The 24,202-nt window shown below is 57.3% G+C and overlaps 12 protein-coding genes across 12 annotated transcripts; 8 read left to right on the forward strand and 4 right to left on the reverse strand.

Moving 5' to 3' along the window:
- Window positions 1-36: 36 nt before the first annotated feature.
- On the reverse strand, window positions 37-996 carry SCHCODRAFT_02013507 (uncharacterized protein). The gene has a single exon (XM_050341530.1). It carries the CDS (start codon window positions 791-793, stop codon window positions 356-358), a length of 438 nt encoding a protein of 145 aa, XP_050202761.1. The 5' UTR covers window positions 794-996; the 3' UTR covers window positions 37-355.
- On the forward strand, window positions 895-1,632 carry SCHCODRAFT_02708762 (uncharacterized protein). Its single transcript, XM_050347028.1, has one exon. It carries the CDS (start codon window positions 1,199-1,201, stop codon window positions 1,535-1,537), a length of 339 nt encoding a protein of 112 aa, XP_050202762.1. The 5' UTR covers window positions 895-1,198; the 3' UTR covers window positions 1,538-1,632.
- A 357-nt stretch (window positions 1,633-1,989) lies between these two features.
- On the forward strand, window positions 1,990-3,997 carry SCHCODRAFT_02560803 (uncharacterized protein; the record flags this gene model as incomplete). The annotated part of the gene is made up of 2 exons (XM_003036071.2): window positions 1,990-2,081; window positions 2,138-3,997. Exons 1-2 carry the CDS (start codon window positions 2,055-2,057, stop codon window positions 3,995-3,997), a joined length of 1,887 nt encoding a protein of 628 aa, XP_003036117.2. The 5' UTR covers window positions 1,990-2,054.
- Window positions 3,998-4,259: 262 nt separating this feature from the next.
- On the reverse strand, window positions 4,260-5,618 carry SCHCODRAFT_02485777 (uncharacterized protein; the record flags this gene model as incomplete). The annotated part of the gene is made up of 9 exons (XM_050342846.1): window positions 4,260-4,386; window positions 4,440-4,549; window positions 4,606-4,711; window positions 4,764-4,790; window positions 4,846-4,892; window positions 4,948-4,982; window positions 5,044-5,108; window positions 5,157-5,297; window positions 5,347-5,618. The coding sequence occupies 9 exons, from the start codon at window positions 5,616-5,618 to the stop codon at window positions 4,260-4,262; spliced, it is 930 nt and encodes a 309-aa protein (XP_050202763.1).
- A 696-nt stretch (window positions 5,619-6,314) lies between these two features.
- Window positions 6,315-10,504, forward strand: SCHCODRAFT_02560806 (uncharacterized protein; the record flags this gene model as incomplete). Its single annotated transcript, XM_050343762.1, has 6 exons — window positions 6,315-6,492; window positions 6,555-7,892; window positions 7,953-7,982; window positions 8,208-8,362; window positions 8,418-9,302; window positions 9,353-10,504. The coding sequence occupies 6 exons, from the start codon at window positions 6,315-6,317 to the stop codon at window positions 10,391-10,393; spliced, it is 3,627 nt and encodes a 1,208-aa protein (XP_050202764.1). The 3' UTR covers window positions 10,394-10,504.
- A 1,743-nt stretch (window positions 10,505-12,247) lies between these two features.
- SCHCODRAFT_02661149 (uncharacterized protein) lies at window positions 12,248-13,669 on the forward strand (the record flags this gene model as incomplete). The annotated part of the gene is made up of 5 exons (XM_003036069.2): window positions 12,248-12,602; window positions 12,657-12,796; window positions 12,866-12,934; window positions 12,991-13,228; window positions 13,278-13,669. 5 exons carry the CDS (start codon window positions 12,248-12,250, stop codon window positions 13,667-13,669), a joined length of 1,194 nt encoding a protein of 397 aa, XP_003036115.1.
- A 386-nt stretch (window positions 13,670-14,055) lies between these two features.
- SCHCODRAFT_02605376 (uncharacterized protein) lies at window positions 14,056-14,775 on the forward strand. Its single transcript, XM_003036068.3, has one exon. It carries the CDS (start codon window positions 14,081-14,083, stop codon window positions 14,588-14,590), a length of 510 nt encoding a protein of 169 aa, XP_003036114.2. The 5' UTR covers window positions 14,056-14,080; the 3' UTR covers window positions 14,591-14,775.
- Window positions 14,642-17,705, reverse strand: SCHCODRAFT_01146520 (uncharacterized protein; the record flags this gene model as incomplete). Its single annotated transcript, XM_003035264.1, has 2 exons — window positions 14,642-16,845; window positions 16,871-17,705. The coding sequence occupies 2 exons, from the start codon at window positions 17,703-17,705 to the stop codon at window positions 14,642-14,644; spliced, it is 3,039 nt and encodes a 1,012-aa protein (XP_003035310.1).
- A 653-nt stretch (window positions 17,706-18,358) lies between these two features.
- On the forward strand, window positions 18,359-19,427 carry SCHCODRAFT_02482962 (uncharacterized protein; the record flags this gene model as incomplete). The annotated part of the gene is made up of 2 exons (XM_003036067.1): window positions 18,359-18,937; window positions 19,074-19,427. The coding sequence occupies 2 exons, from the start codon at window positions 18,359-18,361 to the stop codon at window positions 19,425-19,427; spliced, it is 933 nt and encodes a 310-aa protein (XP_003036113.1).
- Window positions 19,428-19,765: 338 nt separating this feature from the next.
- SCHCODRAFT_02605383 (uncharacterized protein) lies at window positions 19,766-20,333 on the forward strand. The gene is made up of 3 exons (XM_050344160.1): window positions 19,766-19,900; window positions 19,959-20,029; window positions 20,091-20,333. Exons 1-3 carry the CDS (start codon window positions 19,844-19,846, stop codon window positions 20,152-20,154), a joined length of 192 nt encoding a protein of 63 aa, XP_050202765.1. The 5' UTR covers window positions 19,766-19,843; the 3' UTR covers window positions 20,155-20,333.
- Window positions 20,334-20,498: 165 nt separating this feature from the next.
- On the reverse strand, window positions 20,499-21,262 carry SCHCODRAFT_02682531 (mRNA splicing factor). Its single transcript, XM_003035263.2, has 3 exons — window positions 21,102-21,262; window positions 20,768-21,048; window positions 20,499-20,719 (listed from the first exon to the last, which is right to left on the reverse strand). Exons 1-3 carry the CDS (start codon window positions 21,188-21,190, stop codon window positions 20,622-20,624), a joined length of 468 nt encoding a protein of 155 aa, XP_003035309.1. The 5' UTR covers window positions 21,191-21,262; the 3' UTR covers window positions 20,499-20,621.
- A 224-nt stretch (window positions 21,263-21,486) lies between these two features.
- On the forward strand, window positions 21,487-24,080 carry SCHCODRAFT_02661155 (GTP-binding protein lepa; the record flags this gene model as incomplete). The annotated part of the gene is made up of 11 exons (XM_003036066.1): window positions 21,487-21,580; window positions 21,744-21,869; window positions 21,918-21,991; window positions 22,043-22,201; window positions 22,303-22,564; window positions 22,665-22,808; window positions 22,863-23,306; window positions 23,362-23,548; window positions 23,602-23,741; window positions 23,795-23,955; window positions 24,003-24,080. 11 exons carry the CDS (start codon window positions 21,487-21,489, stop codon window positions 24,078-24,080), a joined length of 1,869 nt encoding a protein of 622 aa, XP_003036112.1.
- Between the last annotated feature and the right edge of the window lie 122 nt (window positions 24,081-24,202).

Below are 24,202 nucleotides of genomic sequence, written 5' to 3' on the forward strand. Positions count from 1 at the left end.
TCGTTGCACGGGCGTGACGTTCTCCTGATTGGCGATATTTACCCTCCTTCTTCAGTTCCTTCCATCGGCCGGAAGCCCCTGTACAAGGGCATCTTCCACATATACTTGTCGAGATTCATCAACGTAAGCCCGACATTCGGGACTTTCGAAGAGTCTAGCGACAAGCACGCCATGTCTAGTGTCCTCGAGCGCAACTTGCATATTTCTTTGTGGTGGCGATCCGTCCCCGAGGTCTTTACTGAATATTCCACATGTCCTCGTTTTCGCGCTCGTTCCGGAAATCGTTCGTCGTCGTACGTTCTTGTCTTTCTACGCACTCTTAGCACGCCGTGTAGGCTGCAGCGTGTCCTCTTGCTCACAGGCTTGACGCTAAAACGTCTTCTTTGTGGCCGTCTCGCTTACGAGCAGATAGGACTTCGTTTCCTCGCTTCCTGCCCCACCGGCCACGGCGCGCTATGACGGCGCTCCCCCAAGGTCGTCTACCCCGCACACGGACGCCGACGCGCGCTTGTTGCTGCATGCGCGGGGTCTGATTATTACCACGGACGTTGCCCCCGGCCTTCTTGTCCTCCCCACGCTTGTCATCCTCGGTGCGGCTTCCATCCACGCCAAGTTTCGAGCTCGTCGAGGCCGTATTGTTTTTTCCAACCAACGTGCCCCGTGCGAGGACAATGGCCTCCTTATCCATTATCATTTGCCCTGGCGGTGCGCGCGCAATTTTCGCCCTTGTTCTCCCGCCGTCCCATGCGGTCTGCACAGCCCTGGACCCGAAGTCTGGCCCGCGATCGTGCATCCCTTTGTTCGCTCGAAAACGGTCTCGCAGCCTTGTTGACCAGCGCACTGACTCGGGCGACGCGCCATGCGGACCTGTTTTGAGCGCCCACCGGCTCACCGATGCGGTGGCCCAGTAATTCTCTGGTTCGCCCGGCGCGCCCGGTAGTTCGCCCCCGCCGCCGCCCCGTCCCCAGGCCGGCGACTGCCTCAGAATGGTCGCCGATGCCGTTCTCGAGGGCAGGGCCCCCTTTCGACCCACCGGTGTGGTGCCCAAAAGGAGTCATTCTCGCGTGCTATGATGCGCCGATAATTGCTTGACTGTTCCGGCGGGCGGAAGACTGTCGCATGGAAGGCGGGCCGCGTCAGTCGGGGACGAGGATGGCGCAGATGGCGTGCTGCCGGACATGACTAGGACGATGGCGCTATGCTCTGCCTGCGTCGGCGGCGCGAGATACGGGCGTCGGGGGTCACTATCTGCCTTTCCGCGTGCAAGCACGATTATGCGTTATCTCTGGCTTGTGCGCGTCGGGGCGGGGCTTTGATTGTGCGATTCCGCCTTCGCGGCGGGCAGACAAGGATAACGTCGGGAGACGCGCGCTCGGAGGGTTTCAGCCGAAATGCGGGCAAGTGGCGGTCCTCCGACGAGTACTGTATGGTCCGAATATATTTGAGTGTGCTTGGCTACAGAGTGGCGGCGGCGAGCGCTGTATACAACTTACCTTACTTGATTCACTCGAGTGTGGTCCGTTCGGAGTCTGGCTGAACCTGGTATCATGCGAATGACCACCAGGAACAGGATTCATAGCCAGAGCTGTTCCATCATAACGAGCGGCCCAATTGCTGCTTACTGCATGGTGCGCGTGAATAGCACTACGGTCCTGACGGTAAGTACTGCCCCGCGGTCTTCGGAGTCGCACAAGCCATTTCTGCTGCTTGAAGAATCTTACGAGAGTCACTGCTTGCAATCTCGGCATAGGGGCCATTTACATCGAGGGGCTTTTGCCAGAGTATGTATACAATTTCGCGGGACGTGAGCAGAACGCAGTCGGAATATCGGTGTAAGCTTGCCATCAGCAATGTAATGAAAGAAACAGAAGACGGAAGTTGAACATGGAACTTACCCAAAATGGAAGGCATTGTGAGCCCCGCGTGGAGCCCGTGATGCAACGTGATGCGAACTGCCATCAGGCAGGCGCAAATAATAAATTGGCCATTCTCACTCTCAACGTCGACCGCAGCTCGTTGGCTTCAGGCGCAGCGTAGAGGCGTACCAAACGACGATGCAGGAAGCGCTGGAGGCTCACGAGGTGTGTGATCTTGATCACGGCAATTGAACATTGAATTCGAGACACCAAATGAATAGATTGACGCCCTTGATCAAGAGTACGGGCTCCTCCGCACGAACACGCTCCCCACCAAACTGCAGACGATGCAGTTCTCCAAGAGGATTGATGCCGGCTCGGCAGATATCAACGAGCTCACCGCTCAGATCGAGCAGGCGCAAGCGGCCGTGAACGATCTCATCCGCCGGCGTGATAAACGCCAGGCGGAAGTCGACCTGCACCGCGCCGTGGTCGCCCCCGTCCGCATACTTCCCACCGAGGTACTATCCTACATCTTCGAGCTCTGCATGGAGGAACCACCCGTAAAGCCGGATGCCAGCAAAGCCCCCCTCCTTCTCTGTGGCATCTGCAGCCGGTGGCGCGAGGTCGCTCTCGGGACACCGACACTTTGGCACAACCTTCACATATCCGTTGCGGCCCTCCTCCGCGATACGCCCGAGGACGCGGACCGCTTCTACTCCTCGCGCGTCAAGATTGCGGAGACGTGGCTAGGGCGGGCGCGTACCATGCCTCTGAATCTCACGATGGCTGTCACAATCAAGGAGCGCCGATTCTTCACCCGCCCGCGCTATCGCGACTTCCCCCCATTCCCCGTTGCCGCTTTCTTCCGCCCTCATGCACGCACGCTGCGATCACTCACCATGGAACTACCCAAATCGCAGTACTCCAGCTTATGTGCGATCGCGCCGATACCGATGCCCTCACTTGAGAGTTTGGTTATATCCAAGCACTCCCTCGTCTCGGCCGGCACAGACGAGTCCGAGCGCATCGTCGTGTTCTCGGAGACGCCGCAGCTCCGCCGCCTTGAACTTCGCAGTATGGGGCGCTTCACGCAAAGTCAGCTTGTCCTTGACTGGACAGAGTTGACCGATGTGCGGTTGAACAACACCTACATGCCTCGCGCCGCATGCGTTGGCCTGCTTCGTGCATGTCCTCAACTGGAATACTGTGAACTCGGCACATGCCTATTTTTTCAGGACACCACACCCGAGGGCGGACCGACTGTGCTCTCAAAGCTACACACGCTGAAGATAGTCAATGACGATGATGACTTCTCGGCTCTGTTCCAGTTCATCACGACGCCTGCCCTGCGAGAGCTCGACTTGCGCTCCTGGCCGACGTACGACCCAGGCGATATCGAGTTTATCTGGGAGCAGCGGGAGTTCGAGGAGTTCTGCGCACGGTCCGAGCTCGCGCTAACGAGCCTGGCAATTGGTTTCCCATTGCGCGGAGATGACTTGCTGGCCGTATTGCGCGCGCAGCCCTCCCTCGAGACGCTCGAGCTGCGTACGGGCCTGCACCTCGACGGCTTCCTCGTCGGCGCCTTCATCTGGGACCACGCGGAGAGCCAGCGGCAGCTCCTCCCACGCCTGCAGCGCCTGCACCTCTACGAGCTCGACCAGCAGACCGCGCACGTGTTCGGGCAGCAGATCGTCGACGTTGTGGAGTCGCGCTTCCAGCGGCGGTGGTTTGCGCCCTCGACCACGCTCCTCGCCCTTCGGCTGCTCACCCCGACCGTCGTGCAGCAGATGCACGAGGCCGAAGCGGGGAACCCCGAACTAGGCGCGCTGCTCGAGTCCGTGCGAAGGGGAAATGCGACGGCGGAGCAGCGGCAGGCCCTTGCGCTGATGTTCGCCGACCTCGTTCAAGCGAGCTCGCCGGAGCTGCTCGAGCAGGCGTTCGCGGAGGCGCCGGTCGCGTTGCAGGAAGCGCCCCCGCTGCCCGCGCAGCTAAAGGGCCTCACCCTCGCGACGTCGGCGCGGAGTTTGACGTTCGACGACGCGTTCGCGGCGAAGATGGCGCAGTTCCGCGAGATGGGGCTCGAGGTCGTGCTTGATGTGACGCGCGACCCGCGACGATACGATGTGACGGTGCTTTGAGCGGGGCGTGCTCATGGTAGTTCTTCAGATTGGCTGATTGACCGACTTTGGAATGGGGAAGGCTGTTTTCTTATCGAGGGATTTAGGCTAGGATTCTGCGCGTACCTACTCGGATCGAATTACACACAAACAGTACACTACCTGCTACTAATTACGGGTCAGCAAATAATAACAACAAACATCTGGTACAAGATCTATGCAGGCCACAAGTTTAATATTTACCGCGAGGGTCACCACCCTCCTGATGATCCCACCACGCCGGCTAGACACGCTTCCGCTTCGCGCTCGTGCCGTCAGGGAGGATCACCATCGCTGGCGCGTCAGCTGCAGTGATGAGCCTGTCCCCCGCGCTGAAGCGCTTCTGGAGCGCTTGGATCATCTTGAAGAACCTGAGGGGAAGCGTAAGGAGGCAGTAGCGCGGTGTCCAGCCAGCGAGGCCTACCAAAACCAGTTAAGCCCCTGAAGAAGGATGTTCCCCCCACCATAGACGACCCAGACGGTGGTCGACAGGTCGCGGCGGATCGTGTATAGCTCGGTCAGGAATTGCGCGGACTGCCGGGTGCTTGTGTTAAGTAGGCAGGTGACGAAGAGGATGGACCGGTACGCACCATCATGCCACCGTACAGTATGCGCACGCCGAAGAAGGAGGCCAAAAGGAGGGCCCCGTTGATCTTCTGGGCTGTCGACCCGGTCTTCCCCAGTTTGTCTAGGAACCTATATCGCTCGGTAAGACGCAGTACGGAGGACTTTGCGCCAGCCTACCCACCAGTGGATATTCAGGAATATCGTGCTTCTGTTTAAGGTGTTGGAAATAAGCATCTAGCGAGATGAAAGGCACATGAACGCACATCTCCCACAGCAGGCAGCGGACGCCATAATAGAGTACGAAGGGCCGCTTCAGGGGAAAGTCAGATGAATGTTGGCTGCTGAGGGTATGGGATTGTACGTACGTACGAGAGGCCGTAGACCAGGAGGCAGGCCATGCCTGAAATGGAGGGAGCGCGTCAGGATTAGGTAGGGGGCTCCCTGAAGTGAACCGAGCGAACCGTGCGCGACGAAGCCAAGATCCACAAAGTTGACGATCGCGTCAGCGGTGTCCCAGAGGAAGTACCTGGTTGAATGTTAGGGTGCGTGTGACAGGCGGTGGGGGACGATGTACCCTACTGCTACGGAATGGGCGATGGCTGCATCATAGTCCCAGCCGTGTATCCTGTTGGCCGCCAGCGAGGGCGAGTGCAGACACCGCGAGGCGAGTGGGACGACGATCAGTGCGTGCACCATTGATACAACATGTATATTCCTGCACACGCGCGTCAGCAAACGAATGGGCACCGTATTGGGGTACATACCATGCGTTCCGCCCGCGGCGACCTCGCAAGCTGCGATAGGTCCGCGGAGCGAGAATTTTAGTGCAGATGGGGGACACTAAGACATGTATGGACGTGAAGAACAGGAGACTCGCTATAATGAGGGGAAGGAAGCGAGGGAGGCGCGTGAGGCGGAGGGAGCCCTTCGAGGCGAGGGAACGCGCGAGCGCGCCGTTCGGGCCGAGGTACGCGTTGAGGGTGGCGAGGACGCGGTCGAAGTACGCGGCGTCCAGGTCGTGGGGGGACGCGGCCATGGTGGCGGGGTGGACGAAGAGCGGGCGCGCCGTCTGTCTGACATTCTTCCCGGGTATTTCGGCAGAGGTCAACTTGGGGGCGCGTAAGCACGGCTGCCGATCGTAACGCGCGCGATGTTGGCCGGAAACGGTCCGTCATGCGAAAGCCGCCCCGTACACTGTGGGGGACCTCTGGGAGAGCGTATCGGTATGAAGATGTGAAGGAGGCGACCGCCCTTCAGACTCAGTAGAAGATGTTGGAGGGATCGGATTCTTGACAGGGGAAGGATTTGTCGAGTCCGGGCCGGCTGGCCCGTGATTGCTTCGCTCTTACCGTCGTCTCACTGCATGGGCATACTTGAAATTGTGCAGCTTTCGAACTGGCTTGCTTGAGACCGCTCGGCTAAGGCGACGAGCGAGGCTCGAAATGGAGGAAGGTGCGGGCCTTGGTCGAGGGTCGGAATGAGGAGTGGGTGAGGCGAGGTTACTAGACCCGTCTTGACTGCGTAAAAGGCATCTCTAGCTTAGTGTTCCTTCCACCAAGTAGTTGACTTTCCATGACCATGAGCCCTACGCGAATGCGTCCCAATTCAAAGCGAACGACGATGAGCACACTGCGACCCGGAATCTCACCTGGTCAGATAACCGCGTCTTTCGCGCGCGCACCCGGTCCGCACTGCGCTGGTCGTGTCCGATCGCGGTTTCCCTCTTGCCATCATGCCCTCCGCGCAATGTCTGAACATACCCGAAATTCTCATCTTGATATGTGCTCAGCTTTCTCGAGCATCTCTAGCCTCCTTTGCACGGACCAACTCAAGAATTTGCGGGGTTGCGCTGGATGCCCTATGGAGGAAGCAAACCAGTCTCATTCCTCTGCTGCGGACTCTCCCTCAGTGTGAGTACGACGCAGAGGACGGTCTAGTGCGTGCTCCAGGTGCTTCTACGCGTATGCCTCAGCTTATGCGTCGTCTCAGACCATAGAGGGCAGCATACCACAGGCCGACTGGGAGAACACACAGACTTACGCGCGGAGGGTGAAGGTACTATCTCTCGAAGGCGGTGGATTCAGGACGGGCTATGGAACCGAAGAAATCGAAGTTCCCCTCGATACGATGCAGGCGTATACCTTCCGCCTCGGTCGTGCGCCCATATTCCCCGGCCTCCGTAAAGTGGACATGGGGCTCGCTAGAGAAGACGACTTCCTGTTCCTTCGATTCCTGGTCACTCCTTCGCTGCGGTCGTTGTTCATGCGCTACCGATCCGGCTTCATGGGAGGTTCCAACATCGAGCACATCCTGCCCTCCATCCCCGCGCTCTGCCCCGAGCTCACATACCTCAAAGTGCACGACGACGACAGCCCATATGATCCCGAACTTGACGAGCGGGTGAGCCTGCCCTTGAAGGAGATGATCCTGGGTTGGACCTGCCTGACGAAGGTGAACATCGCGGAAGCCCACCCCGAGGCGATCTGGCACCTTGGGAGATGCCGAACTCTGCGAAGCCTGACGATGCACGCCTCCAACGCCCTGCAGTGGCCCCCGGCGGAGGCACCGGGCTTCGAGCATGGGCTGTCGAGCCTTGCCATCTTGGCCGAGGAGGGTAGCTTCATCGTTCCGATAATCAGGTGCATGTCGAGCGCGCCCATCTCGGCGAGGGTCGTGAACATATACTGCGAGACGGACAACAACAGCTGGAAGCAAGACAGTTTCAGCGTTCTAGCGCAGGCCTTGGACCCGATGTCCCTTCAGCAATTTTTCTACGACCACAGATTTTACAGACAGGAAACGTGGGATATACCCGCACATACTTTGCGGCAGTATAGACGGTTCCCCTATATGGTCGTGTTCGACGTCTTGGCCAGCGGCCTTCCCTCATTCGACGACGACTCCCTGGCTGCGATGGTGTCCGCATGGCCTCGACTGGAACACCTCGCGGTCCGCGGGTCCTTGGGCGTGCCATCATCCTCCGATCCCAGGATCTCACTTGCATCACTGGCGACGCTGACGCAGTACTGTCCTGCGCTCGACACATTCAGGTGCACTCTGACCAGCTCCAAAGTTCCACCACTGCCGGATGTCGGAGCGCTGTCTCTGAAGGAAAGGGGCAATGCTTCGCCTTGGATCGATTTAGTATTCGATGGGGTACGTGGATTACCCATCGAGGCTCCGGAGGCGGTGGCGAGCTACATCTACACGGTCTTCAAAGGCAAGGAGTGCACACTGCGGATCAATTCAGCTATGTACGGGGAGGACGAGACTTCGGTGAAGTGGAGGAAGGTGAAGGCACTAGTGGAGGGTGCAGGAGGAGCAAACGATATACGTTCAAATAATATAGCTGCATCTTGACTGTGCACAGCAAATGCTGTCGCCTTTGCTGTCAATCATTGTAAGACTAACCTCTGCGTCGTATCCTCGACTCGGACGAGCTTTGGTACATCAAATTCATATGTTGAGTGAGTTCTGATAAACGTACGGGACAAACAAAGGTCAACATCAAGGCCATTGTTCTTTGTTCTAGTCCATCATCATGGCCCAAAACCTCGATCGAGGCGGCGCGGAAGGTACATATTTTTCACGACCACGCGTCGCCTCTGATTCTCAGTATTTCCAGCCATCCAGGCGCTCCTCAATACTCTGGCGCCCCAGGGCTCCGCCGATGCGCCACGGCTGACACCGCAAGCGCTTGAGCGCCTTTCACAGAAGATGGAGGAGCTCGCGCAGGCTAGGGAGGCTCAGGCAGCAGGAAACAACCAGGTCGGAGGTGAGGTGCGCTCTACGCCTTCTCATCGCATTATTGACCTGACAATATCGATCGGCGCAGCTCGTTAACGAAGAGGGCCTCCCGATCGTCGATGTGACCGAGACCGAGGGCGCGCCGATCGTCAGCGCGACGGGCGACTCCCTCATCTCCGATGAAGATCCCCTCGTGCGGTGGAACCTGCTGTCCTCCTTCGAGCGCGAGCGCCGCGCGAAGGAGCGCGATCGCATCCTCGACCTGTTGGAGGCAGAGGAGGCAGAGGAAGAGGCCGCGCGCGAGGCGAAGGAGGAAGCGGAGCGCGTGGCGGAGAGGGAGAGGCTGAGGGAGAAGCACAAGGAGGAGTTGAACAGGATCAAGGCGCAGAGGGATATGCACAAGAAGATGGGCAAGGCGCTGCTGAAGGGTTTGGCCGGTGATCGGCCGGCAGCCGTACCAAGCACACCAGCGACGACCTCAGCGCCGACGGAGCCGGCGAAGGCGAAGAAGACCGTCGCGTTTGCGGAGTCGGCGTCTGAAGTGGAGAAGCCTGTCGAGGAAGGCAAGGACTGGGGCGACGTGAAGGCGGGTCGTATACGCATGAAACACAACAGCCTTCTGCATTCCATGTCTCCGGCGGATCAGCCCACCATGAAGGCCACGGTTGTCGAACGGACACCGCAGGGAGCGCCTCCGCCACCTACTCTATCCCAGCCCGAGCGCGACTCGGATGACGAGTCCGTTCCCGAGGTTCCCAGCTCCCCTGTTCCAGGGGACTCAGATGAAGATATCGCGGATCACGAGGATGACGAGGAGGAAGATGGAGAGGCAGTACTGGAGCCTGAAGAGTACGATCTAGACTTTGCGGCACAACAGAGGGAGATCGCCCTCGAATACCACCGCAAGCGGGCGACCATTGGTCAAGCTGCGTTGGATGCAATGCGCTCGCATACCCCCGACGAACATGAACATGTAAGGCGCCCTGCACCTTGTCCCCGCGTGCTTTTGCTCACGATCTACAGACGGAGGTCGACCCAGTCGTCAATCCCCCTGCTCCGAAGCCAGCCGTCTCACGCTTCAAGGCATCCAAAATGGCTTCCGCCTTCAATGTTGAAGCCGGACCCTCACAAGCTCGGCAATCACACTCACTCGGTGCTGCAGTCGTACCAGAAGGGACGACGCGCACGATCCAGAGCGCAATCAAGACAGGCAAGCTCGACGACGACAAGAAGCTGGTCGGCGGTGCGGAAAGCGACAGCGAAGACGAAAACGAGCTCGCGCGCGAGATGTACGAAGCCCTCCGACGAGGCGAGCTATACAACCTGGGACCGGGGCAGGTTCATTTAGTGCCGCCGCCCGCGGACGCGCCGATACCGAATACGCCGAAGTCGACAACACGACCCAAGTGGTCGACACCCTCTCAGCCTACGGGCACAATCCCTGTCAGCCCGGAAAAGCTAACACCTCTGGACCGACCGACGCCCACTTCGCGGTTCAAAGTTGCGATGTCGCAGGCCGGGAGACCGAATCCGTCTTCACCGCTGTCCGAGGCGGCTACTCCAGTCAATACCACGGGCCGCTCGTCGCCCAAGATGCCGGTGTCTCCAGCAGTCATGGAGCGCAGGTCGTCAGATGTGGTAGAGAGAGCACTACCTGGCGTGACGGAACGGAAGCCACCTGCAGTCGTCGAACGAAAATCTGCCGCTGCTGGGCCCTCGCGACTTGCTGCTGTACCTCTGAATTCTCGGTCTTCGTCGACAGCGTCATCAGCAACTGTTGTCGAATCGCCTTCCTTCCCATCCATGATCATCGACTCCCCGTCTTTCCCCTCTATGGTGGTGGACTCGCCCTCTTTCCCAAGACCCGGTGGTGGGGCGGGATCTTCATCGGTCGTTGGCTCGCCTTCGTTCCCATCGCCGTCTTCGCGACAGCAAGGACGACCGCAGAGGCCGCCAGAGATCCTGTCGGCGGCAGTCAAGGAGTCTGCGGGGCGAAGGGAGGATAGGCAGGAGGAAGCGCCGGCACCGCGAAGGGTGTCGCGATTTATGGCGCAGCGTGGATAGTTTACTGTTCGTGACCGAGCTCTCAATGAATCATAACATAGAACATGATTCTTGCTGCTACTGAGCAATTGCATAGACAGGAGGCGAGTCATTGAAAAGGATTGTGGGTGTCAGTGGGCGCAAAGGATGTGACGGCAGGGACGTGACACTTCAAGTCGGGTATCAACAAGACCATACATTGGCTGTCGTCTTACCCTCACCTCCGACGCGCGAACTGACTCTAAACTCCTGGGAAAGGCCAACCGCCATCGCAATCTTGTAACTTGCTATCGTATCTGCCAATACACTGCTCACAGACTCGTTTACAATGCTCTCCTCCAGCGCTTTACTTCCGCCTCCAACATCCAAGACTTTCGCAAGAAATAACGACATCAGAAACACGGGGAAGACTCGCTCTACACCAGGTGTGCATTGCCCTTCATAATCTATAAAAAGCGGACAGCGACTCTCCAAACCCCCCACTTCCCTCTTCCCTGACGTTTTCACGGCGTCTCGCCCATCTATCACGGGCAGGCCTTACAGGTCGGGGTTGTCTCTCGTCTTCTGTTCCATCCTATGGGCGGTTTACGGGCTGTTCGGCGTCCACTGCGTCTTTCGATGTCGCCAGTTGGGCTGTCCGTTCGCGGGGCCCGCGTGGTAGACTCTTGCTACTGCTCGAGTCGTGGGCTCTTGAGAGTGTGGTGCGTGCGACACTGTGGCCTGGATTTCACGACCTAGTCGGCCTTCTACACGGGACCAGTGACCGGGTAGGGCTGCAGCCTCGAGCGGGTTGGTTTGGGCTCACTGTCGCGCAAATCGCTAATGGGGGAAGCGTAGACTCGTCTAGGCGAGGACGCGTACCCCGCTCTCTGGTCGCTACAAGCTCCTCGTGCGAGGTCATTCCCACGAGGGCTTGGAGGGCTGTGGTGCGTTTTGGCGTTGATCTGCGATTTTGTACGGTCGTCTTCGGACTTCCGGTCGGGGTCTTCGTGTCGCGCATCACACACCATGATCGCCTTGTGCGGTATAACCTCCTTATAATTGGTCATCGCGAGGCTCACATGTTGAGGCGGGGGTGAGCTCTTGGACACGATGCGAGCAAGCTGTAACTCGGCAGTAACGGTCTAGTCGGTTCCTTGCGCCCCTTGATATGCACTGGGGCAAGGAATTCGCAGCTTCGGCGGGCCGGTCGAGCTCTGCATCGGTAGCGATCTCGTGATTTCCAGCACGTCTGGGAGATGATGAACAGCGATTGCATTTTACTGCCGTGAGCCCCGTGGATAGCTCTTTGTTGGCGAAGAGACGGGTCTCGAGGACTTGTTCCTCTTTGCGGTCGCGGTCCTCTCGTACGGCACCTGGCTCTGCCATGCGTCAGAGCCGCTCAGGCTCGCAACTCTTGTTCTCCTCGAGGAACAAGGGCTGCGCGTCCTGCTATTTTTTGTTGAACATTTTCCGCTAACCCTAACCTTAGCTCTCTACCGGGAACAGCTCGGATACAGTTTGCATGGCACCTATTGTTTAGAAGTCATTTCAGTGCCATGTAGCATGTCGATGTAACTGGTCCTCAGTCACCTCAAGCTCGACGCACATTGTGTCCCGTCCAGTCACAACGTCATATAGCTGGGGGCCATCATCAGCAATGCATTCTTTGCGGTTTCTGTACTCGCGCGCGGTTACAATTCGAAGACGCTCATCACCCATGTCATATAAACTTCGCGGAAGGGCGACGGTCGATCGGGAATCCCACTTCGGGACACATTGCACGTCTAACGTCGGGCCACCTTTCGTATCTTGTTTTTTCACATCGAGCCCCACGCGAATACACGCCTCTATCCACTTTCCGCGTCGGTCTAGCTTGTGTCATTGCATTTTGTCATGTCATCTGTTATAACAGCTTCGGCACCGTGGTGGAAGGTCGTATCTCCAGGCGACGTACCGACCAACGCTCAGCATCGTTACCACCTCTTCGCGCAGCGACTACAAGACTCCCCCGCCCTTTCCACGAACAGCGCATTCGATGTGCACGCTTCAGGCAGCGTCGCAAACGTCGGAGTTCTTGCTATGGTAGCCTTGCTCTCACAGGCAGCCGAGGTCGAGGAAGTCGAGACTGCCTTGCAACGCACTCTGTGCGGGCGTGTCAACGAATCCAAGCTCCTCAGCGTAGCCATCTTCGAACTCATTGAATGTCACCGGCCTGCCTTCAATGTGATCAAGGGCGAGTTCGGCGAAGGTACGTCCTCGTTTACTATCGTATCGACTTCATGTTCATCACGCACCCTTTCAGCCGCCGTCCTCGCCCTTGAAGCGTACATTCTCTCCTCTGGACAAGAGTATGCAGGCCTTCTACACGAAATCGAGCAGAAGGCTGCAGGCGACAGCCGGCCATGCTATATTCTGCCCGTCTGTCAGCAGCTAGCTCCAGAAGTGCGTGCATTTGCTTACTCATGCTTGGCTCTACAATCGATCTCGCTACTCACGATGCACATTTCTCAGGCTGCCATGGCTCGTCGAAACAGTATCACGAAGACCTTGCGCGGTCAGAGCGATCAGATTGCCAGATTTGTGAGTGCGCTCGCCATGGTGTCACTGCGAGTGGCTGACTGCTTTGCGTGGTTCAGCTTCGCGAGTTCATCGCCAAACGTGCTCTAGTGCAGCCTCGGTCTGAAGCAACCCCAGACACGACCTCCTCCTTGCTGGATGCCGTTCGAGATGCCAGCCAGCACGGTGCAGATAAGATCTCACAGGCGACGGATGTCCTGACGGCGCTGCGCATGAACTGCAGCGTTGCAGACGCGACTTGTCGCATGTTTGGTAACCGCCTTAAGTCGGTTCAAGCGGACCTCTTTCGCGTAGGAGGTGCGCCTTTCCATTCTCATTCGAGTCACTCATCTAATATCCTGGCCAGATATATCTGCCCAATTGCAGGTTGCCGCAGGGAAGGTCGTCGCTCACAGGTGGAATGAACACGGTCTGGGATGCAAGGAGGGCGAGCAGTCGGCATCAGCGGCGCTATTGATCATGGCAGCCCAGGCATCCAAGCGCAAGCGCGTCAGGGTCGCCTGTGACGATGCACCTTCTCGCCGCACTCGTAGCAAAGGCTGCACGCAGACGAGCGGCTACAACACGCGCAGCCGCGCAGCGCCTGCCCCTGTTGCCGGCCGCCGCCACGTCGCGAAGGTGCCCTTCGTCAAGAGGAAGTCGGTGCGCAGATCTTCTGCCTGTGCTGCCGCTCCGCAAATAGACTCGGTCTCTGCACGACTTCCTGTCCTGTATGGCCTGGTTCGCGGACGCGCGTAGACTACATTTCCTGTTTCCTCGTATTCAGTCACCCTATACGCCCCGAACATACCCTACCGCTTCTACATCCTATACCGTCTTCTTTTACCAAGCGCCTCTGTAATGACTGGACTTGTATTCAGCTTGTAACACGTCCAGACAAACTATGAACCATCTGTAGTCTCAAGACTAAATCATCTGTAATGGTCCCGATGTCTCGGCGTGCAGGAGTACTGGTAACAAGTTCAACTTTGTTATGATCGTGTGAGTTGATGGGTTACTACTTGGACCCTGCGTCCATGATGGGCAACCTGAACCTTCACCAAAACATTCGCCAGCTGCCTGCTGCCTCGCGGCTTAACCAATCACCTCTCCCTCTGAATTGTCCACGATCCTTCTATGAGGGTTTACGACGAAGTAACGGAGGAAGCCATGGACAGCATCACAGCAGGCCTCCGTGACCCCTACCACCCCGAAAACTGCTCGAAATACTACAACAAGAACTTCTCCATACTCTGGGATGCGGATCGTGCAGAGGAACAGAATCCCGAGAAGGAAACCCGTCCTGGGTCCAACCCTTTCAATCGACACGTACGACGGCATAAACATACCTTCCTCAACACTTGCTGGGCTTTCCTCACTGCTCCTCGTTCACCTGAGCAGATACAAACACTGGCGAAGGACATGGATACGCGGCACCTTGACAATGCTGAAGGCATCGATGACGCAGGAGATGGGTTTCAGCTCGCGTTGCTGAAGATGATTGGCTTCGTGACCCTGATCCTGCGCCTAGTGAGGGGGCGCAAGTCACGGTCAGTGATCGGCGTGCTTAGTCAGCAGCCATCACCGCTTGGACCTGCAAAACCCGTCCTCCACCTACCCTCGTCGATGCATCGCTCCCTTCGCATCGGACTGGCAAAAGTAAAATACCACGGCCATTAGCAAACCATACAGAATGCTCTAGAGTGACTCTTACCTCAGAAGCCCCGTCAATCAGTCCTCATCATCTTCTGAATCATATAGTGCGTCACCCCCATCCACCTGCCCATCCGCGGAAGACCCAGCGGAGACGCGCGGTCCACTCAAGCGTGGCATCATACGCGTAACCGTCGGCCCAATGGGCTGCCCAAGCTTAGCCTCCAGAGGCGATACCGGTGTCTTCTGCGAGTCCGGAACCTTGCCAGCAGGATATTGAGTGATGAGTCTACGCAATGCGTCCTCCCTGAACTTTTTCCGTGGCATCTCCTTGCCCCGTGGTATGTTGGGTGCCCGCTGCACGTAGCGCCAGACATCAAGCTGATGCTTCATCTCCTCATTTGACAGATCCTTGAGGGCCCGGAGATTCAGGACAAGCTCAATGCGCGTCAACTCCTTCCACCGCTCCGTCCGCACTAGTGCCTTCTTGGCTTCTTTCTGTTGATGCTCGGCAGCGACACGACTGTCATGCTCCGTTTGCGCCTTACGAATCTTCGCTTGGGGAAGAGATTCGAGTACGAGGCGTGCTTGTTTGTGGATGTATTTTTCATCCGCTTCCTGGAAGATGTCCATGAAGCCCCGCGTGTGATTGTGCTCGTACGTGTACCGTGCGTTGAACTGATTGAGGGTTTCGTTTGGACGGCGGCGCTTGCTGGCGACAACAGTCCCGAGCGCGCTCTCGTTTGCATCGTTTGTGGCAGGTACGAAGATCGCGCTCCTCTCCTCGTTGCTCAGCTGATCGATGATCCCGCCCTCTACAAATTCAGAGGTGAACCGCTCCCAGGTCACGAGGGCACCCTCCAGGAAGACGACAAAGAGTGTGCGCAGCACCGGCAGCCACTTTTGCATCGCGCGTACCGCTGCGTATGCAAGGGGCCGGTGCATCTCCTGCTTGTCAAAGGTTGCCGTTCGGAAATCAGCGCGAGGGCCCAAGGCGAGATCAGGGTTGCTGATGAGTGTGCGAACGAAAACCTTCAGGTCGGCATGGTAAGGTCCAAGCTCGAGCGCGTTGAGATGATTCGTTCCAGGGCCTCGGACACGACGCGCATAAGGGTATGTTATGCAGTTCGCATATAGGACTAGAACACACATCTCGGTGAGTGTTGGAACGTCGTATAGCACATTGTAGAAGTTCTGCTCAACGTTCGTGAAGCCAGGCTTATCCTTCCGCCAGTACACACACTGCATGAAGATGCGATATGTTGCAAGGTGGCAAACAATCTCGCATGCTGCATCGCAGTGGGATTGGAATTGGGTATTGCTGACGTCGGGGAAGACGTGCGAGGAGGACAAGCCGAGTGTTGTCTGGAAAAACCAGACATAGGTATCGTGCTGACCCTTCTTTTTATCCTTGTTGTTGCAGATCATGCCTCCGAGCGTCGTGGCCTTGATGGCGCCGCAGCTGCTCATCACAAGCGCATGCATCTCCGCGGATGTGAGCTGCTCTCCATCCTGGACCTGGCGAAGGACAGCAGCGTTGTCCCTATTGGCGAGGAGGACCGGGCGTGGTACGTCGGGGTGTTCATCGTAGTAATTTCGCATAGCCTCGTCCCCTCCTTTGACACTATTGAGTTCTTTATGCATACAGCATCCCGACCAGAGGAAGCGCGACAGTTTCCCGCGCTCTGCGGGATTCATTCTGTCTAGGAGTGTCCGTCCAAGACTGCGCGCTAGCGCCTCCATCACTCCAAGGTTACGCGCAGCGCGCTCCTCGCCACTGAGCTGCACCCAAGCTGCCGAGCCCCCTGCTTCGGAGATAGCCGCGCGAGCGAAGGGGATGATGCGCTGCACGAGATCTTGGGGCGAGAGCTTCTTCAGCTGCTCACTGCCAAGATATGCCACTGTCATATCGCTCTTGAACTGCTCCAGATCCTGATTGCTCTTCCGTACATCAGCCGCATGATCTCCGTTCGTCCCCTTCAGATTGAGGGCATAGGTCTGTAGGCTGGCATAGAGGCCCATCCGCTGAGCCATCGGAGAGCGATTCCAGATCCCAAATTTGTGTTCGAGACACGCCAGATAGCCGCTGAGCTGAGCAGCGCTCGAGTGGTCAACCGAGGCGCTAATTCCGAGCGCGTGAAGCACCGACTCATCTGACAGCTCGCCTGACTTGGACACCGGACGCAGCGCAAGGAAATTCGAATTATAGTTCTGATGACGGAACGTTGTTGAATCCGAGCTAGAGGTAATGTCTGCATTCATGAGCTTCTGTAGCGCGGTTTCTGGGCTTCGACTGGGACGACTTACTCTGATTCAGTGCAACAGTCATCCCCGTCTGCATGTCGGCTGCGACACCGCCTTCAGCAATGAAGCGCTGGCTGCTCCGAGCAGAAGGGGCATGCAATCGCTGGAGGTCCTTGATGCCAAGGAGCCGACCGAACTCGATGAATAAAGCACCCGCCTTCTTCTCCGAGCACCCTGTGCGGATGAGCTCTCGTATGAGGGCCCTCGCCTGCGCCGTGTAAGCCCCTTTGTTGAAAATTCTCTTTTCCAGCCTGTCCTGGACAGCGCGCTCTCGGATGATCTCCGCTTTTCGACGTCGATGCCAAGGTGAGTTACGCATGGTGCGCTTATGTAGGGCGTCAAGCGTCCTCCTGGAGTGCAGTGCCTTTGTCTGGAGCTGCACGAGGAATCTCTGCTGCTCCTCGACCACGCGATGAAGTCGCGCGATCTCCTCCTCAGCCGTAACGAGCTGGTAATGCATATCATGTATCGTCTGGCTGGCCAGCCTAATCTCGCGCTGGTGTGCCTCCTCCATACTCGAAAGCTCCGCTTTGTGCACAGCAGTGTCATGCCGGACCTCCGCGATTATCTTCTTCAATTTCAGATCCCGTCGACGAACAGTGCGGCGTACATTGTCGATAAGCCGGTCGTGATCAGCAAGCGGGATGCACATGCGCGATTCGGGAGGGCAAAGACAAGCCAAGGGCACAGCGGGGGAGCTATCATTGCGAGAAGGATCTATATTCTCCCTGTTATCCCGTTCCAACTTTGCACGCGCGCTGGCGAGGACCGCGCGCTGCGCAGGACTTCGGTTTTTTCGAGGCCTTTGGCATGCTGACCTCTTCACCTTGCGGGACATTGCTGAGTGATCGTGAATGCAGTATGGTTGAGAGTAGCTGTCGGTGAGTGCTTGCACTCGGAAGCGAGGCGAGACGTGTGCTTACACCTTGATAACAGCCGATCTCCTCGAGGCCGAGGAGCTGAAGACGCGTGACGTCACGCGTTCATCGCGCTTTGCCGCGACCTTTGATCTGAAGAGTAGATGTCTCTGCGTGTTTCTTCGATGACCCCACTGCTAGCTGTAAAGCGCGTAGGTACAACTCCTTCACAAAACGTTGAGGCCCAAAATTTGTGCTTGTCCCTTTTTGTAGTGTTTGCCTTGGGATCGAAACACGTTTCACGGATTTGGCCCACTTTTGGGGGAAACGAGTCTCAACGTTTTGCTATCAAGTCCACTGTTTATTGTTCTGTGGTTTCACTTCGACTCTCAGATCACGGTAATTGGGCCCGGACAGGATTTTGGGCATTCCTCGGGCGAGTCTTCCTAAAAAGGCACCTGGTCTGGCGCCGATCACCGAGGGGGACTTGCGCCCCCTCAGTGACAAATACTGGAAGTCGCAGCGGCGCTTGAAGCGCGCGCAGACACGTGGAAAGCGCGTCTCTTGGCCTCCTCATGCGCGCACGCTACTTGGCCCAGATCCAGACACCACCATCGTCGCCCTTTGCCGCTGGATGGCCGCCTACCCATCCTGGTGGCACTTCGCCCTGCTGGGAGAGCTCTCTCGCATCTGTGGCCGCCCCGCCGCCATGGTCATGTTCCGCTGCACGCAGATTCCTTCGTCCTTCGTCCATATCTTGGAGAGCGAGCTGGACAAGCTGCCCGAGAATCCGACCAATGCGAATACGACTTTGGAAATGCTGCGGCCGATACTGTACACGCTTCACTGGTGGCGGCTGACGTCGGTCCACCCGGATGGGATGGCGACGGCCTTCTTCTTCGCGGAGGAGTGCCATAGGGTGTTAGCGCTCATAAAACGCTGCTTCACTCTGTGGCCAAAGTTGAAGGAGCTGCCGCGCAATATCTGCCCCGCGGCCTTTGGTGAATGGTGTTTCTATTCATACGACGGTGGTTCTATCCACTCCAAGCTCGACCTGCCTTACGACGAGTCTCTATACCCCGCTCTTGTTCTCGAGAGCTCCAAACGGATCCGCGCGGTACGGGCGGAGGATAACATGTTCGTGCTTGCGCACACCAAACTAGAGGACCAATGTATCGATCATTGTGGCTTTCCACCGTGTATGGCGACGTTTGTGGGTGAGGGAAGGAGGTTCGCGATCTGTGGCGGATGTCAACGTATACCGTATTGCTCGCGTGAGTGCCAAGCTCGACATGTAAGTTTGTTGCCTACTTCCGTATAACATCTTCGTTGACTATTCCTAACCGTAGTGGCGTTGGGAGCGCAGTGCCCACAGGAACGTCTGCGCGGACATTCGTTACTTGGCCTCGAAGCTCGGGTATCCCTCGATATTCACGCCCAAACCCTGGGCAATGAAGTTCGACAGACGGAGCGTGCAGTCTTATTGCGAGCGCGAGGGTGTTGACAAGGCGGCCATTGAACGTGTGGCGCGGTATGAGAAAGACCATCTGATCATCCTGAAAGAAGTCTATGGCGGTAAGAAGATCTCTCGATATACGCACCACTCTGATGCGTTGGCCTTGCAGGTTCCGCTGATGCTACAACGTATGCCAACAGGCTGTCTTGATAGTCCGTGGTGCTGCTCGAGCTACATAATTCCGTAGATGTCCTTGTTAGACACGCATACCACTCCCTCAGCTCTTGCCTTGCGAGACTTTGTAAGCCTGTCGTTGGCGACAACTTGAAGTTGAACAGTGTGGGTCCAGCCTCGGCGTTTGCCGATTTAGGTCTAGATCGCCGGTGTGGGTCCAGATCTCTCGCTGGGCGAGACCGTCCAGCAACAATCCGTGTCAAGGGAGGTCGATACGGTCCAAGGCTGGCCGTCCTCGCATCTGGCCCTCAGCAAGCGGCGCCTACATTCGGGAAGAGGCGGGGAAGGAGGCGGGGGCGGGGGAGTATATAATCAAGGAAGGATGAGGGGGCTTCTTCACTATCGCACCGCGCCGCATTCGCCTTCGCACTCGCACACTACACATCGCCCATACCAAGCTTGCTTGCCTTGAGCCTCCCATCCACCATCATGCTCGGCCACAACCTCACCTCTACCTGGACCAACGCCTTCGCCGGTCGTGTTCGGGTAAGTGGCGTAACTCTTCATCCTTTCAAAACAGGCATTGACCGTCATCTTCTCTTAGTCCTTCGGCGTCTGGGTAACGCTCGAGTCCCTCATCGGTGCTGGCATCTTCGCCATGTACGGTCGCCCTATGTAAGTGGTCAACAGACGTTTTCCTGACGTCGGTCAGAGTACTCACATGCATTCTTCTCAGGTTGCAAACCGTCCGGATACGCGCCACGGAGCGCCTCGCGGGGCCGCCGAGTCGGAAGTTCTGATGCACTCGCCTGCTAGAGTGATAGCTTCTCCTCGTCCCCAACAGCATACCTCTCGCTGGCTGCCATAATTCTGGAAGGGCGCCGCTGTAATCTTCACTGTACTACCTCATCGGACACTTGTATGATAATCGTGGATTTCTGAAGAATTGTCAGCTTCGCTGAAGATGCGTGAATGTGCGAACGTACCGAGAGTCAGCGATGAGAAGCTCAACACCGAGAAAGAGAGGTCAAGCACTCTTCCGCTCGTGCTTTCAGGTCAAGCATGTCAAGATATGAAGGGAAAGTTGCCTTTTCGGTCAGGGCGAAGGCAGCCATGTTGTCCAGTCTTGAAGCCTGGAGGTTGGGCCTTGAAGCGCACGAAAGCGAGTCGCAATTGCTTCCAGCACAAAAATACAGCGATGGATAGTCCGGAATGATGGTACAGCAAGAACACAAGGCCAAGGTTCGTAAAGATGAGGAGGGATTGATCAGTCGTCCTCGTCGGACAATTGCTCGTCCTTCGCCTGCGAGTTCATGGCGCCGACGATGTCGTCCGACTGGCCCTTTTGTGCTGCCAGCCGTTGTCCTGCAAGCAGTCAGTAGAGCGTCTGATGAATGAGAGTGCGCCACGCACGTATAAGCGTATGTATCGCCTCTTGCGTCCTCCGCTCTAACCTCGCAAGCTTCTTCTCCATATCCCGCTTCAAATCCCAATTTGCGCGCTTCGGCGCGATGTTGAACACGTCGAGCTCTTGCGCCCGGCGCTCCTCGTCCTCCGCGACGATGCGTTCTGCAAGACCTGCGACACTCTTTTCAACCGTGTCGTCCATGACCGCGTCGCCATCCGCATCAGCCTTGGTGGCTCGCTTCTTCGCTTGCCGTGATTCGGGGTCGAAGTTGCGGTGCTTGAGGATGCTGGGGGAAAGCGTCAGTTCTCTGTCATCCATGCAGAGACATATCACACGCACGGCTCGTCCGCCCCAGCCCCCTCTTCCTTCCTTCTCCTCAGCGCCTGCAGACGCGCCTTACGCGCTTCGGAGGCCTCAGCTAACGACATCGTGCGTGGTGGGGGAAGGCAAGTGAGTGATCGGCCGGTCCGGAACCCGAACTTGCTCTCCGTCCTTGCAAAGTTGCAACTCGCCTCGGGCGCTTATTCTGCTTTTGGGCGCTTACCAGGTACCCCCATGACAAGCAGGTGCAATGGCGGCCTGCGCGCTTTTCTCATACTCCCTCGACGATGTGCAAGGTGTCCGGGGTGTGGAGCGGCAGCGAATGCAGCGGGGAGACGAGCGTTCTCGAGTTCCCCGCGGGCGCGAGCATCCCCGAACAAACAGCCGGTGAAAATGGAGGAGTATGACTGCGACGTTATTCGGTGCGTGGGCAGAGCTTAGGACTACGCTGATTTCTGACCGAGTGCCTAGGAACTTCTCTATAATCGCCCACATTGGTGAGGTCGTGGTCCCGCACGAACTTCCCCGCACGCAACTTACATTCGTGAAGACCATGGCAAATCTACCCTTGCAGATCGGTGAGGGACCTAGCCTGCCCCTCGAAATACGAAGCTTACCTTTTCTCCCCTCCTTCAGGTTACTAGAAGTACATTCGCTCAGCCAGAGTGCGCGCCACATCGCTTATAACCCGCTTCCAGATGACCGGCACCATACAGAAGAAGCAATCCGGCAAGAACGAGCAGGTCCTTGACAAACTCAAAGTCGAGCGTGAGCGCGGAATTACAGGTGCGTACCCAAGTCCTCTGCAGACTGCAATACTGACACTCAACCCAGTGAAGGCGCAAACAGCAACCATGTTCCACGACGTCGACGGCCGGCGACATATGCTGAACCTCATCGATACGCCGGTAATTGTCTTCGCTATATGAGGGTGAGAGTATACTCACAAACCTGCGTAGGGTCACGTCGACTTCTCCTGGGAAGTCTCGCGCTCCCTCGCCGCTTGTCAGGGTGCATTGCTGCTCGTCGACGCCAGTCAGGGCGTTCAAGCGCAATCCATTAGTGTCTTCCATATCGCGAAAGAGCGTGGGTTGACCATTATACCCGTTCTGAATAAGGTGCGTTGACTTGGCTCTTGAGTTCCTCTTACTTTCCTCCCTCCTACGGTTTCTCCAAGTCGTGTATCATTGTCCCATCCTGACCCGTTCCTTTTCCTCAGGTCGACCTCCCCGCAGCGCAACCCGAGCGCATCGCAGACCAGATGGCATCCACCTTCGGCATCGACCCTACATCTTGCATTCACATCTCGGCGAAGACGGGGTTGGGCGTGGAGAAGGTGCTGCAGGCGATCATCGAGAGGATACCGCCGCCGAAGGCGCCGAGTGAGGGCCCATTGAAGGCGTTGTTGTTTGACTCGCTGTATGACCGGTATAGAGGGGTGATTTCGCTGCTGAGCATACAGCAAGGGGTGTTGAGGAAAGGTGAGCGTGCGAGCTTTGCTTTCTTGCGCTTGCGTCCTGTTTCCACCCTCCCTCTCGGTCGCTCGACGTAGCTTTCGAAATTGACCACACCCGCACCCAGGCGACAAGATACAATCTACCCACACGCGCAAACGCTACGAGGTGACCGAGCTCGGGATCATGCATCCCGAGGAGATGCCTGCGACAGGCTTGTTCCCGGGACAAGTGGGCTATATAGCGTGCAACATGAAAGAGAGCGCGGAAGGTCAGCACACTCATCCGCTTAACTGCCTGCACCCAATCGACACATCCTCTCCAGCCCACATCGGTGACACCCTCCACCGCGTCGGGGCGCCCGTCGACCCCATGCCCGGCTTCCGCCCCGCCAAAGCCATGGTCTTCGCTGGCGTCTTCCCCATCGACAACGCCGACTTCCCAAAGCTCGAGGAGTCCATACGCCGCCTCACGCTCACCGACCGCAGCATCGCCGTGCAGCGCGAGTCGTCGAGCGCGCTCGGGCAGGGTTGCCGCCTGGGCTTCCTGGGGACGCTGCACATGGACGTGTTTCGGCAGCGGCTGGAGGACGAGTACGATGCGAGCGTGATTGTGACGGCGCCTACGGTGCCGTTCAAGGTGGTGTGGAAGGATGGGAAGGAGACGCTGATTAGCAATCCGACGGAGTTCCCGGATATGGAGGCGATGGTGTTCAAGATTAAGGAGGTGCAGGAGCCGGTGGTGAACGCGTCGATTATTGTGCCGGAAGGTGGGCTTTTGACGCATCAAACTCGAGCTTGCGGTCGTCTAATTCCTGTCTACAGAGTACATGGGCGACATGATGGACCTCTGCTTCTCCAAGCGCGGGTCTAATCTGGAGCACAAGTACCTTGACGCGGGAACGAGCACATCTGCGCGGATCATGATCACTTGCACGCTGCCGTTGTCGGAAATTGTGACCGACTTCTTCGACCAGCTGAAGAGCAGGAGTTCGGGCTTTGCAAGCTTTGAGTGCGTAGTTGTTGCTTCCGAGCGTCGTATGCAATGCTGATATTGGTTTACAGCTACGAGGACGCCGGTTACGAAGCGAGCGACCTATGCAAGATGCAGTTCTTGTTGAACAACAGACCGGTCGATGCGCTCGCGCTGATCGTGCACCGGTCAAACGTCGATGCAGTGGGGCGTGCCTGGGTGAAGAAGCTTCGTGAGTGCAGCGCAGTCGGACTTGCCGTGACAGAGCTGATGAAAGGCTTCCAGACAAGGTCATTCCGCGACAATTGTTCGAAGTGCCGATTCAGGCTGTCATTGGCAAACGGGTCATTGCGCGAGAGACCCTCAGCCAGATGCGGGCAGACGTGACGGCTGGTCTCTACGGAGGGCACTACGAGCGCAAGCTCAAGCACTTGAACAACCAGAAGGTAGGTAGATCGTCGTTGCACGTGGAACGGCGCTGACACGATCGCAGGAGGGCAAGAAAAAGATGAAAAAGATAGGAAAGGTGGATCTGCCGCAGGAGGCTTTCTTTGACATCCTTAGAAAGTAGACTATGTTGTAGACAGCCTCGGACAAAACCCAGACAGGCTATTGTGCGACTGAAAATGGCAAGTTCCGAGATGTGGCGCTGTTGTGCAACGGCTCCTGCGATACACATCAGGCCTGAGAAAT

Source organism: Schizophyllum commune (genome assembly GCF_000143185.2).
Source record: "Schizophyllum commune H4-8 unplaced genomic scaffold SCHCOscaffold_1, whole genome shotgun sequence".
Taxonomy (NCBI): domain Eukaryota; kingdom Fungi; phylum Basidiomycota; class Agaricomycetes; order Agaricales; family Schizophyllaceae; genus Schizophyllum; species Schizophyllum commune.

Excerpts from the sequence above, each read along its gene's own strand:
- SCHCODRAFT_02013507 (XM_050341530.1), bottom strand. The coding sequence starts at position 793 with ATGCACGATCGCGGGCCAGACTTCGGGTCCAGGGCTGTGCAGACCGCA.
- SCHCODRAFT_02605376 (XM_003036068.3), top strand. The coding sequence starts at position 14,081 with ATGGACAGCATCACAGCAGGCCTCCGTGACCCCTACCACCCCGAAAAC.
- SCHCODRAFT_02682531 (XM_003035263.2), bottom strand. The coding sequence starts at position 21,190 with ATGTCGTTAGCTGAGGCCTCCGAAGCGCGTAAGGCGCGTCTGCAGGCG. Across the intron at positions 21,049-21,101 it reads GGGGCTGGGGCGGACGAGCC|CATCCTCAAGCACCGCAACT; the intron begins GTGCGTGTGATA and ends GCTTTCCCCCAG. Across the intron at positions 20,720-20,767 it reads GGCGATACATACGCTTATAC|GACAACGGCTGGCAGCACAA; the intron begins GTGCGTGGCGCA and ends GACTGCTTGCAG.
- SCHCODRAFT_02708762 (XM_050347028.1), top strand. The coding sequence starts at position 1,199 with ATGCTCTGCCTGCGTCGGCGGCGCGAGATACGGGCGTCGGGGGTCACT.
- SCHCODRAFT_02605383 (XM_050344160.1), top strand. The coding sequence starts at position 19,844 with ATGCTCGGCCACAACCTCACCTCTACCTGGACCAACGCCTTCGCCGGT. Across the intron at positions 19,901-19,958 it reads CCTTCGCCGGTCGTGTTCGG|TCCTTCGGCGTCTGGGTAAC; the intron begins GTAAGTGGCGTA and ends ATCTTCTCTTAG. Across the intron at positions 20,030-20,090 it reads GCCATGTACGGTCGCCCTAT|GTTGCAAACCGTCCGGATAC; the intron begins GTAAGTGGTCAA and ends CATTCTTCTCAG.